This window comes from Diaporthe citri, assembly GCF_014595645.1.
Source record: "Diaporthe citri strain NFHF-8-4 chromosome Unknown scaffold_4, whole genome shotgun sequence".
Lineage (NCBI taxonomy): Eukaryota > Fungi > Ascomycota > Sordariomycetes > Diaporthales > Diaporthaceae > Diaporthe > Diaporthe citri.
This window is the reverse complement of record NW_025064849.1, coordinates 3,638,989-3,654,325: the sequence shown is the minus strand read 5'-3', so window position 1 is coordinate 3,654,325 and position 15,337 is coordinate 3,638,989. Positions and strand designations below refer to the sequence as shown.

At 17.4% G+C, this 15,337-nt stretch overlaps 1 protein-coding gene across 1 annotated transcript; it reads left to right on the top strand.

Annotated features, from left to right (window-relative positions):
* Nucleotides 1-14,566: 14,566 nt before the first annotated feature.
* INS49_010165 (uncharacterized protein) lies at nucleotides 14,567-14,929 on the top strand (the record flags this gene model as incomplete). Its single annotated transcript, XM_043170891.1, has 1 exon — nucleotides 14,567-14,929. The coding sequence occupies one exon, from the start codon at nucleotides 14,567-14,569 to the stop codon at nucleotides 14,927-14,929; it is 363 nt and encodes a 120-aa protein (XP_043025456.1).
* Nucleotides 14,930-15,337: the final 408 nt, after the last annotated feature.

The window sequence follows — 15,337 nt, the reverse complement described above, 5'->3', positions numbered from 1 at the left end:
AAACTCTTTTTTAATAATATTATAATTAAGGCTTAAAGATAAATTATAAAAATAAAGAAATACTTACCTTATTAAGAGTTTAAAAATATATAATTAAGTATATTAAAAATCTTAATAATATTTTTTATAATTTTAAGCTAATTAAAAGGATAATTAATATTATTAAATTAAAATAATGCAAGCAATAAGCTAATATTATTAATTATACTTATAAAATACTTAATTAATCTTTATTAAATAAAAAGATTATTAAAATTAATAAATAAAATACTTATAAAAATATAATTAAGCTTAAATCCTTTTTAAGCTTATTAAACTTTTATAAAGTATAAATATCTTTTTATAAAATTATTATTAAATTATTATTTAACCTTTTAAAAAAAATATACCTTATTAATAAACTTTAAATTATTAAAAAGCTATAAATACTCTTAAAGCTATAATTACTTTAAAGTTATATTTAATTAATATTAATTATTTTAATAATAAAATTATTTTTATAATAAATATAAGTTTAAAGGGATAAAGTATATACTTTATATAAATTAAAGATAAAATGCAATATTTAATTTAATATAAAAGTAATATTTAAATAAAGGCTAAAAAGCTATATAATATAATAAAGTAAAAATATAAAGCTATTTTATATATAATTAAGCATTTATACTTTTATATTTATAATATTTACTTTACCTTAAAAATAAATTTAAATATCTTAATTTAATAATTAAAGAAATTTACTTTAAATATATTAAGCGCTTATATTATAAGGTAGCTAGCTATAATTAAAATATATAATTTCATTATTTATTATATTAAAGGCTTTAAGAATATTATTATAAATATACTTTTTAAAAAGCCATTAAGGCTATTAAATAAAGCCAATTGCGAATTTAAAAGAAACATTAAAAATTAATATAATGTTTTTCTTAATTAATTATCTTAACCTTAATTATTTAATTAAAAATTATTATTACTTAATAATTATTTTTAATTAAATAAATTACTTAAAATTGCTTAATACCTTTGCTATAAAACTTATCTTAAAAACTTAATATTATAATAATAATTATTCTTTTATAAAAAGGCTTATTATTTCTTTATTTATAAAGAAACTCTTTAAAAATAACTTAAAAAGGATTTATTATAATAATAAGTTATAAATAACCTTAATTAAAAATAAAAAATTAATAAAAACTACTATGCTCTTTTTAAGCATTATAAAAGAAATGTTATTTATTTCCGGATTTAAGCCATATATTATTAAAAAGGAATATATATTAATATTAAGAAAGCTATTATTAGCTATTCTTAATATAATAAGTAAAATACTTAAATTTATAATAATGGAATTATTTTAATTATGCTAAATTAACTATTTATTAAGATTTATATTAATATTTAATATTTATCTTTTAATTAAAAATATAATAAGCTAATTAAAAAATAATATAATTTAATAAAATAAATTAAAGCTATGCCTTTTAAAATAGCTAACTTAAAAAGTATTAAAAAGTTCTTTATTTAAAAATTCCTTTTTAAATAAGGGCTTTTAATAAAGATAATAATAAATAAGGAATAAGAAAATATAAGTTAATTTGCTTAATATTTTTTAATAATTAAAGTTAAGAAGATTATAATCTTAATATATAACCCTTATATTAATAATATTATTAAATATAAATACTTTATTATTATTATTGCTATTAAGAAAATGCTTAATAAAGGGATTAAAAGCTAAGTATAAATCTTATTTTATGCTTTTTTTATTAATTAAACTTTATTTAAAAGATTTTATAAAAAGAATTCTTTTTATTTTCTTTATAGCTTTAAATTAATTATTTTAATTAAAACTATTATTCTTATATAGTATATTTAAGCCTAAACTTTAAATATATTTACTTAAAATGCTTTTAATTCTTAACTTTAATTACTCCTTAATTTCCTATAAAATATAAAGGCAATAATTAAATCAATCTTTAATTATAAAAAGAAAGCTGCATAATAAGATATATATTATAATTCTTCTTAATTTATTCCCTTAAAAAAGAATAACTTAATTCTGCTTATTAATAAGTAAAGAAAGGTTAATTATTCCTTATTTAAGAAACTAACTTATTATTAATTTAGTTTTTTTATTATTTATAAAATTTATTATAATAATATTTATAAACTTTAAATACTTAATAATATTTACGTTTTAAGCATATTTTTATTAAAATAATTAAAAAGATTTATTAATTATTCCAAGATATAGGAATTTAAACCTTATTTGCTTTAAGAAACCAACCCTATAGATATTATAAATAATAATAACCCCTTTTTAAATATTTTAATGAATTTTAATTTATTTAACCCTATTTTAAATAACCTTAATTTTAATTACTATTAAAACTAATTAAATATATCTTTATTTACTATTTAAGTATATTAATTATTTATAAGCTTAAATTTATTAAATTTTTTAAACTTTAATATTTAGAATGCTAAACCTATAATATGCTTATATATAAAGTAAAGAAATTTAAAAAACAAGCCTTTATAATTTATTAATATTCCTTTGCTTTAATTAAATAATCCTTAACATTCTTAATATAATTAGCTTAACAATACTTTTAAATTATAGCTTAGGTATTTATTTAAAAAGAGGGGGTTATCTTTTCTTATATATATATATATATATATTTATTATAATATAAAATTTCTTTTTATATATATTTATTTATTTAATTAAATTTAATCTTAAGTTTAAATAAAAAATATTATATTTTTAAAAAATGCATTATAAAATTTATTATATACTTATTTATTATTTTCTTATTAAAATTAAAAACTTTCTTTTCCTTTTTAATAATTTAATTTACTTTTCCCTTTTTCCTTTTATCTTAATTATTATTTATACCTTGCTAAAAGCTTATTTTTATAATTAATATAATAGGAATTCTATATTATAAAGTTATAATTATTAGCCTTAAATAATGCTAATCTCTTTATTTTAAATAATATTAAAATTAATTATTTCTTTAAGTTATGCCATTTTATTAATAATAATTATAAAGTTAAGCATATTCTTAAATTTTACTTATTTAATTATTATTATTTTTTATACCTTTTTTATATTATTATATTTATTAAAAATATAATTAAATTTCTTAATATAATAAATATAATTAATATAAGCATTATTATAAAAACTATATAAAAAGTAATAATTAAAGAAGGAAATTATAATAAAAATGTTTTTATTTATAATTAAGAAAAAATTGCAATTTATACACTTTAAGCAGTATTTATAAGGGAAAGTATTTTAATAATTATAAAAGGCTATAAGTAAAGTTACTTAATAATAATAATTAAAATAATTGCATATTATTATTATATACTTTTTATAAAAAATTTTATTATTTTTCTTAATAATAATAATATTTACATAGCTTTTAATTAAATTCTTAATATTATTTAAAAATTACTTTTTTTATAGCTTATTAAGAAATCTATTAAATAATTCCTTAATTATCTTTTTAAAGGTAGGATTAATAAATTGCTAAGCAAGGTATTAATTTTATTTAATATTAATAATTTTATATATATAAATATCTTTTATAAAAATATTATAAAGAATAATTTTAATAAATTAACCTTTATTAAAAATGCCTTTTGGCTTAAAAAAAGTATAAATACCTTTAATTAAGATTTGCTTAGCTTATAAGTTATAATAAATAGCTTAAGAAAGGGAAGGGAAATCTTCTTATATTAAACTTCCTAACTTTAATTAAGGAAGAATTAATAATAAAGATGCTATTATAAAAAGATATTTAAAGATAAAAGGATTATAATATTTTATTTTAATTTTAACTTAATTTAAAGGCTAATTAAAGTTAAAAAAATATTTAAAAAAAAAAAAAAAGAAGGAACTTAAAAAAGGAAAGGAAATTTATATATATAAAGTTATTATAATAAGAGGAAATAAGCAATATTAATAATAAGCTATCTTATTATTAAAAAAAGTAATTTACTACCTTACTTTTAATTAAAGTTAGTTTATTACTTAAAAGGAGTTACTTATCTTTAATTCCCTACTTATAAAGAAATTATTTATCTTTCCATTATAAAGAAATTTTAGCTAAGTAATTTATTTTAATTTATGCTTAATAAATTTATAAATTAAAAGAAAAGTACCTTATAATTAGCTGCTATTTAAAAGAAATAAAAAGTTATATACTCCTTTTATTTTAATTATTAATAAAATAATAAATTAATAGCTTTTAATAATAACTTATAAGCTTCTTTATTATTCCTTTTTTTTAATTAATGTAATTATTTAATTTAAGGGTAATAAGTTATTAGCTTTTATTGCTTTAAGCCTATATATATTACCATATTTATTTATTTATAGCTAATTTCTTTTCCTATCTTTTTTTTCTTTTTTTTCTTCTTATCTTTATATTATTATTAATTAAAGATTAAAAATTAATTATTACTTAATTATCTTAATAATAATGCATTTTTAATATATTAATCTTTTCCTTTATTTAATTCTTATTTAAGGATAAGTAATAATTATTTATAAAAGCTATTTTAAGCTATAATTAAATATTAATTATATTTCTTCCTTATTTTTAACCTTCTTTATCTTAATTACTTATATAATAATCCTTAAAAGTATAAGGCTCTTTTTATCGCTATACCTCCCCTTTTCATTACTTAACTTTTATTACTTATTCTTTACTTTATTACTTATTTCCTTTGCCTTTTTTTTTTATAATTAAAAGTTAAAAATATTTTTTAATTAAAAAGATAAAATAAAGAAGTAATTTTAATTACCCTTGCATTATAAGGTACCTTAAAACCTTAATGCCTTAATTTTAATAATTAAGCTTATTAATTTAAGAAAAAATAATTTAGCATTAATAATTATAAAACTTTTTTACTTTAATAACTTTAAAGACTTACTTAATAAAGCATTGCAATTTTTAAATATTATAAATATTTAAAATTAATAAAACTTTGCTTAAAAAGTAAATATTAACTTTTTTAAAAATCCTTTTAAAATAAAAATTATTATAAATAAAGTTTGCCTAAATAATATTTAGTAATTTTAAACTTTTAATTAGCTATTATTCTTTAATATAAAATAAATAGCATTTAATAATAAGCTTATAAAGATAATATAAAAATATTTTTTAAGTATTAATCTTTATCTTAAGCTAAGAAAATTAGCTAAGTTAATAAATTTAATAAAATAATATTAAGCCTTTTTTGCCTTTAATTTTTTTAATATAAAATAAATATTTTATAAATGCAAAGAATTAAAAACTTAATATATTATAGCCTTTATAACTTAATAGCTTTTTAATTTTTAAAATATTATATTCTTATTTAAAAAATCTTTATATTATAATTATACCTTATTTATAAAATATTAATAATATAAATTAATAAAAGATTATAAATTTATTATTATACCTATTTATATACTTAATTATTAAATAATAGTAATTTTTAATAAAATAAAAAATTATTACTTATTATAAAATAATTTTATATTAAGAAATAAGAATAATAAAATAAATAAGAATGTTAAAGCGCTTATTTATAAATATTTAATAACTACTTTAAAAAATAAAATGCAAGATTTTAATAAAAAATTTATATTAAGATTAAAATAAATTAATAAAATATCTTATAAATAGTATGCTATTAAGTTTATTAAAAATTACTTTAGGGAAAATTAAGGAAAGAATAAATAAAAGGTATAGAATTAAGTTAAGGCTTTTTTAATTAAAACTGCATACCTTATAATGCTTAAAGCTATTGCTAGCATTGCTACTTAAATATTTGCTATTTAATTAAAGCTTAATGAAATTAATAAAGTTATTTAAATGCCTATATTAATTTCCCTTATTAAGATTAATAACATAAAAGTAATTAAAGCAAAAAATAAGCTTTTATTATAAAGGGAAATTATTTAATAACGGTTATTTAAATTATAATATATTAAGATTACTATTAATTATAAAAAAGGCATAAAAAAAATAATACCTTTAATGCAAATTAATTTAATAACTTAATTTTAAATATTTAATATATAGCAAGGTATAAACTTTTACATAGCTTAAAATTAATTAAGCAAAACTTTAATTAAATAAGCCTTTAGCTTAAGCATTATATTATAAGTTATTTTAAAATTAATAAAAAATGCTTATCTTAATATATATAAAGATCTTTTTTATTTATTTATTTTAATAATAAATATAAATAAAATTTAAAGTATATTAGCTAACTTAAAATAATTAAAGTAATAATAAAGTTTACTTAAGAATAATTTAAAAAACTTATAAATAAGCTAGCTAAATAATTAAATATAAGGCATAAAACTTAAAAATAAAAGCTTTATAAGAAGCAAAAGCAAAAGTTAATAAAGTTAGCATATTATATTTAATATAATAATTAAAAGAAAGAATGAATTTATTTTTTATTTTATAAAGATATTTAAATTTTTAATAGTTATGTTAATGTTAATTATTAAATTAAATTTTAATAATTAAAAAAATATAATTAATAAATATGCTATTAAGTAGATTTTAAGAATATTTAAAGCTTTTGCGAAGGAATAAAAGCTATAATAAGATAAGTAAGTAAGAAATTAAAGATAGTAATAATAATTAGGATTATAATAAGGTGAATTTTAAAACTTAAAGGCTTAATTAAAGGTAATAAGATTTTATTTTAATAATCTTTGCAATATTTATTATAAAGTATTTAAAGAAGGGTATATTAATAAATATAAAGAAATATATAAGAAATAATATTATGCTAAATTTTAATTAATTATAAAAAGCTAGCTTTTATGCTTATTTTAAATATTTTTAAAGAAATTAACTCTTTTCTTTTCTTATATATTTAATACCTTAATTAAGCTTTTCTTATTTTTAAGAATTTTTAAAATATTTACCTTTTCCTTTCTTTAACTTTCTTTTATTTTTATCTTTTCTCTTTATTGCGTTAAAGCTCCTTCTTAAGTTATCCTTAAGAGGGTTTAGCAAAACCTATCCCCTATTTATTTGGGTGGCTCGTTTTTAATATTAACTATTAATATTAAAATAATAAGCCGTTAAGCTATAATAAATATAGCTAAAAAGGCTTTAATTATAATAATTTTAATTAAAATAACTTTAATTAAGGTAATTTTAATAATAATAGCTTTTATCTTTAATATAATTTTTATTATAATAATTAATAAAATACCTTAAGAAATAAAAAATATTATATTTATAGCAAGATTAATTATTAATTTTTAAATTACTTATTAATAAAATATTAATAATGCTATAATTAATACTTTATATAAGCAAAGTATGTTAATTATAAGGCTATTAATATTAATTATGTTATATTTTTTATTAAGTATAAAAAACTTAATATAAGAATTACCTTTAATAAGAAAGAGAATAATTATAAGGATAATATAATATATTATTAAATTATTATAAATAATGCTTTTTTTTATAATTTCTTCTTAAAAGATATAATTATTAAGGAGGATAATATTAATAAAAATAAAAAAGATATAATATTTATTTCTGCTTTTTAATTTACCTTAATTAAGAAATATGCTTATACTTAATTTTAAGGCATTATCCTTAATATAAGTACTATAATCTTCTTTATAACGAGATATAAATAATATCTTGCTTTTTAATATAAAGACCCTTTTATTTAACTTAATAACTTATAAATAAGAAAAGCGCTTATTAAATTTAATAAGGAATTATAAGCTTTATTTTTAGGAATAATAATAATAAAGGCTATAATTAGTTTAATTACCTTTTATATTATTAAAAATATACCCTTTTTTTACTTTATATAAGTAATATAAATAAGTTATATATTTATTTGCAAAATATAATAAATAAATTAATTTAATAATAATTAAATAACTTTAAAAAGACATTTTTAATTACTTAAAAATAAGGATATTTATAATACTTTTTATATATTCTTATTATATTTTTTATAAAAAAGGAATTATATTAATTGCATTAATATTTTAAATACTTATTAATTAAATATCTTAACTACTTATTAAAAAATGCTAAATATAATATAAAAGCAAAGACTTTAAAAATTATTATAAAGTTTTACCATTATTATTAGCTTTATAATTCTACTTTATAAAGATTTAAGTTTATTTTAAAAGATAATTATAAATTTAATTATAAGATTATTATTAATATTATATATCTTTTTAAAAATAAGCCCATTCTTTATATTATTAATTTAATAATAATATTTTAAATAACTTAATTTCTTAAGTTACTTTTAATTAAAAATATATAAAAAGTATTATATAAATATTAAATTAATACTTATCTTAATTCCTTTAATTAAATTCTTTATAATATTAATATAAACTTTATATTTATTAAGTTTTAAGAAATAGCATAAATAATAAAAATTGCTTATAAATAAGTTTTAATAAAAGCTTATTAATTTATTAACAAGATTAAATATTATTATACTTTTCTTTAATAAATATTTAATATTTTATATATTAAGTTAATTATTATTTATATAAAAAAGGCTATTCTTTAAATAATAATAAAAGCTATTAATAATATTTATAGCTCTTAAGGCATTATACTTATATTGCTTATTTTTAAGGCTTATTTATATTTTATAAAAGATTTAGCTTTAATTCTTTTAATATAAAAGCAAGCTAAAGCTATTAAAATAATTATAAAATTTTTAAGAAAAATAAATGCTAAATAATAAATAAATATAGCTTTTAATATTTATAATAAACTTAATATTATAAAAACTTTTAATTTATTATTATAAAGTAATATAAAAATATAATAAGAAAAGAATAAATAATAAAGCTTATATAAACTTTTTATTATTAATAATTATAACTTTACTTTAAATTTTTTAAATAGCTTAATAATTTTTAATTTATAATAATATAGCTATATTATTATAATAAGATAAAGGATGTTATAATTTAAACTTTATAATTAAATAATAATTTATAATATACTATATACTTTAAGCTAAGTTTTTTAAATATATACTTAAATTCTTTAAAATTAAGGTAATAAGAATAACCTTTAAAAGCAAAAAATAAGTTAAAGACTTTTATTAAAACATTTTTAATATAAATGTTTATTATTTAAGCATTTTTTAGCTAAATATTTATTACTTAATATAAGAAAGATAATTATAAACTTATATTAAAGCTTTAATAAGATAATATAATTACTATATTTAAAGATTTATTTAAGGAATTTAATTATAAGGAAGTATTAAATTTAATTAAATGCAATATCTTTAAGTTTATATTTTATAATAAAAAGATATATAATAATATATAACTCTTTAAGTTTTAAATAATATATAAAATTAAGGGTAAAATTAAAAAGCCTTATAAAAAGTTATGCCTTATAATAGTTAATTATAATAATTATAATAAGAAAGAAATTTTTACTTAATTTTTTATTATTTAATAATTAAGTTAATAATTTTTAATTGCTTTAATATTATTTCTTTTTTAATAAGGAATGCATATTAAGCTTTAAAATATTATTTAAGCCTATTTATAATTAAAGTTAAAGCTTAAATATATAATACTTATAAAGTTATTACTAAAGATTTATAATAAGTATCCTTTTAATATTATTATATATATTATTAAATCTTTATATAATATTATTAAGTTTAATATATATTAATAAATAATATATTATAAATATTATTATAAGAAATTAAATATAGTTATTTTTACTTATAATTTATACTTCCTTATTTTAAATAATAATATAAATAACTTTAGCATTATAGCTATATAAATAAATAATACTTTCTTTATTATTACTTTAGCATTTTTAATAATAAAGAAAAAAAAGATTAAAAAGGCGGATATTTAATGCAAGCTAAAGATAGTACTTATTCTTAAAATAATATTTAATTTTAATAGCATTAAAATTATTATTATAAAGAATAATATTATTAATATATATTAAAAAAGCTAGGGCATAAAAATTACCCTTATTTAAATTATCTTTCTTAATTAAGGATAATAATATATTAAGTAATAAGCTTATAATACTTATTTAGCTTTTATTTATTAATTAAAAGCTATATTTAACTTATTTATAGCTGCTTAAATTATTAATTTAAGTAAAGAAAATTATACTTAGCTTAATAAGAAGCTTTAATAATAAGCTAATTATTTTAAATGCAGTATATAATATATATTACTTAATTTAATTATAGCTAAATTACTTATCTTTATTAATAAATCTTTTATTAATAATTAAAATCTTAGCTTTTAAATAAGCTTTATTATTACTTTTATTAATGAAATTTAAGGTAATAACTTTATAAAATTAAATATTTATAGCAACATTATTTATTAATCCTTTATTAAGTATAAGAAAGTTGTTAAAAACGTTTTAGCTTCTAAGATTTATAATATGATTTATAAATTTAATATAAGTATTATTTTAATATTAATATTATTTCTTTTATAATTTATATAAATTTATACTTTTTATATAAATGCTTAATTAAACTTAATATAATTAAAGAAAAATACTTTATAATTAACTTAATAATACTTTAATAATTATATAAAAGATATAAAATTTTTAAGATTTAATAAATTGCTAATAATTGCAACTTAATAAATACCTTTATAAAGAATATATTAAATAAAATTCTTAAATAGCTTATAAATATTAATAAAATTATAATTAAGGTATAAAAATATATTAATTAAAGATAGTTATTTACTTAAGCAAAAAGAAAAGGTATATTAAGGCTTAATGCATTATTTATTACTAAGGAATATATTTAAATAAAAGTTAATAAAAATTAATAAGTTAAATTAATTATAAATAAGGTTATAAAAAAAAGATTATTAAAGCAATTTAATCTTTGCTTTTATTTAATAAAAGTATATAAAATTAATAAAAGTTTAAATCTTCCTTTTATTAATTAATTATAAATTACCTTAAGGAATAATATAATATAGCTTATATTTAAAATTACTTTCCTTTTAAGGGCAAACCTTATAGCTAAGATTTTTATAATAATGCTTATATATTAAGAGTTTAAATAATAAGGGTTATTATTATTTTATAAATACTTAAGTTACTAGCTTATATTTAATAGGCATCCTTAATTAAATTTTATAATTTAATACTTATATATTAATCTTATATATATTTTTATTTATTAACTTAATTAATATTAAATAATTTCTTAATACTTAACTTTTCTTCTTTATTTAAATACTCTATTTATTAACCTTTATAACTTATTTTATTTATTTTTTCTTTATAATTAATTAATCTTTATTTAATTATAAGAATTAAGTATAATTAAGCTTAAGCTAAATTAAATTAAAGCATATTATAAGCTAAAAATCAAATAATAATATTATTAATTTAAGGGTTTAATTTAATCCTTATTTAATTTAAGCATTATAAGTAATAAAAGTATAAGTTTATAAAATGCATTATAAATAAAATATTTATATAATAAAAGCAGTAATTTACGCTTTATTAATTAATATAATTAGGATAATTTACTATATATAATTATTAAAATAACCTTTATTTATTAATTATATACTTTAATATAATAATTAATCTTTAACCTTTTAATAATAATCCAAGCCTTTTTATATGCTTACCTTTTATAAGCACTTAATATAATTAAATAAGTATATATTTTTAATTAATTTAATTAATTAATAAATTTAAATTTAGCAACTTTAAGTTTAATTTAATTTATTTTTCTTATATACTTTTTAAAAACATGTATTAATTACTTAATTAAAGATTGCTAATATAATTATAAATATATTATAAGGGGATAATAGCATTAAGCATAATAGGCATTATAAGCAATTAGCATTAAAGCATTAATAGGCAAAGGTTATGTGCAGCAGCATGTAATTACCCCTAAATAGTTTATAGCCAAAGGGAGGTTCTGCAGCCTATGGCCGCAACCCTCCTTCCTTATATATAGCCGATTTAAATACAACCAATTTGCTATTAACCAACGTACATTAACCCAACCAACAATATTTAATAATTATAATTTATTTTTAATTATTAAATTAAATTAATTTACCTTTTTTATATTTATTAATATATATATATATATATATATATATATATTATTAATATAATAATTATATTTATTATAAAGTTAATATTATTAAAGTTATATAAGTTATTATTTATAATTTTATATTTAATTATTATATTTTAAAATAACTTAAATTAATTTTTAATAACTTTTAAATCTTTATAAAAAACTTTTTATTAATTATAAAATTAATTAAACTTAATTTTTAAGTTAAATTATAAATTTATAAAGCATTAAGCTTTATATTTATTAATAAATTTAATATTTTATAATATTAATAATAAGTTAATATAATTTTTTATATTGAAAGATTATAATTAAAATCTTTAAATATCTTATTTAATAATATATTAAATAAGTATTTACTTTTTAATTTAATTAAGTTTATATATAATAATATATATTTCTTTACAAAATATATTATTTATTTATTTTATAATATAATATAATTTTTAAGGCTTTTAAATTAATTAAATAATTAAAAGAATTTAATTTCTTTTAATAAAAAATATATTAATAATTATTAATTTTTCATATATTAAATATTTAAATAAATAAATTAAAGTAAAATTAATATAAAAAATTAAAATATAATTTATATTAAAAAAAATTCATTTTATTAAAACCTTAATAATTCTTAATTATATTATACCTTTATTAATACTTTTATATTAATAAAATTAATTAAAAATAAAGAATTAAAAGTAATTAATATTAATTAATATTAACTTTTATTAAATATTTTATATTAAATAAATATTAAGGTTAATAAAAGTTAATAAATATTATAAAAAAAATTATTTATTAATAAATTACGTTATTAAATTTCTTTAAATATCTTTTCTATTATAAATTTTATTTTTATTTTTTATAAAATAATTAAATTCTTATTTTAACTTTTATTAAAGTTAATAACTTTAAAATTAAATATTAATTATAATAATAATATATTTAATAAAGGCTTTTTTAAAAGATTATAATATATATTAATATAAAATAAAAAAAATTGAGTTTTTATTTAAAATTATATTTATAAAATTATTGTATTTTATAAAAAGTATTTTAATTTTCATTATATAATTAATTACTTAATTTTTAATTATAAGTTATAATTATATTTAAAACTTATTATTATTAATATTATATTTTTAACGCTAAGTATTTAAGCATTTATTATTATATAAAGGGACTAAATATATATTGCTTAAGAAGTATATATATATAGATTAAAAATAAGATTACTTATATTTTCTCTATGCTTCCAGTATCTTGGTACAGTCTAGAACCGGAGTACAGTTGCCTTTGTGAATGCATTGAAATCAATGCATAATTCTTTCGACATCACACGATGTATTGTATTATATATTTATACGACCTTCCAGATATTTGCATACATATCCTAAAGAGAGCTTCACAGCAAAGCATAGTTCAAGAAATGTCTTCTTAATCATGAACTCGCCTTTTCATTGCGAATTCTTGCCTTTCTTCACTGTTTACATACATAAACTATGCGAGTCTCCATTCTCCACCGATTATGCGCATGTATGTGGGCAGCAGGAGGTCATGTCGCAAGATTCCGCCGAGATCTCAACCATCTCTCATACAACAGCCAATACGAACTGAATCGGTCGCGATTCTCCATCCGCGTATAGCGTGGTGTGCGGCGTGGTGTGCGGCGTAGCGACTGTAAGTGAGCAGTGTCGTGGATCTCGCTCCTATGAAGAGCCACTGCCGGAGAACTTCCGCTCTTCTTGGCGGCGCAAAACAGCCCCTGAGGAGCCTACACAGTTGGGCCGCAAGTCTTTGGCTGTTGGTAGAATGGAATGTACCAAGTGGGTCAGAAGCTTTGGCGTGTCCTGTCGATGGAGAACCATATTGTTCAAGTGGAGTAGTTTTTTGGTGCTTCTGTTGGCATGCTGCTGGAATAGGAAGCTCGTGTGGCAATTTTGCGGTGAGTCTATGATTTGAAAGCTCCTTTGGCCCCGACAGAGCGAGAGTTCTGCTCTAAATTGAGCTGAAATGCTGGGCAGCAACTTATCCTATTTGACAAGTCACAACACGCTCTGCCAGCGCAAGAAAGACACTTTGCCGGATCCAGATATGACAATAATTGCAGTAAGTAAAAAGCTTCACGATAAGACCTGGCAGTATTTGTCCAGGTGTCCAAGACCTCGACTTTGACTAACGTCTCACTCCAGACCTGACAACTTCAATTTGGCAATCCTTCAAATCGAATAAGCGCCACATTACAGGTGCATCGACACAATCCACATCGATTTGGCAGTGCACCAACGTCCTTCTTTGACCAATCAGTTACTGAAGTCATCAACTCTCAGGTCTGGTGCTCACGCCCTTTGCCCTTTCAGGCTCCTCGACGGACTGTCCGGGTCCCATCCGCAAGCTCACGATGTCCTGGAACGCTTCGAACTGCCCCGACGGTGTTCCGGAGTTTTCGAATGTCGACATTCCGTCCAATATTACCTTTGCTTTCGTACCATCCACCAATACCAGCAACCCAGCATTCGTGGCCTGCTGCAATCCAAACCCCATCAGCATTGCTGACGGCTGTTTTGCCTGGTGCGAGGCTCCACCAGACCTGGCCTCAGAGCAAAACTTTTCGAGCTGTCTCACCATCAACGAAGACGATGGCAGCAGGTGGAGACATGGTATCCTGGGATTCCATGAGAAGAATGGTGCTTCGACCAGGGGCTCGGCAATGAGCCTGTTCGTGTTGGGTATCTGGGTTTTGGGCGTGGCGGCGCTCTTTTGATCAAGATAATGTGTGGATGAGGGTGAAATGTTTGGGCCAAAGAAACGGCCTGAGTTTGGAAGAGACGTCAAGCCTACTTGGAAAAGTAATTGCGAAGAATTGTCATCGCCAAAGAGGAGATGGCTCGATGAATTGACGGGGGAGCGTGTGGGCAGAACCAAGGCGAGCGGCAATGCTTCTGCTCTAATATTATGGCTTGTTTCCATCCTCCACCAATTGAGTCTCAAGTAAATCATCTCTATTACCTTACGGCATATTTTTTGCTGCGAGGAACCAGCCCTAAAGTAGCATAAGGTACTGTGAGATGTGCTAGCAATGCTAATTCACGTGCGCGGCCCTTCTGACGGGAAGAGTCAATCCTTTGGAGGGGAGGAGACATCTTTCTCAGCCAAGTCTTGGTTGGGAAAA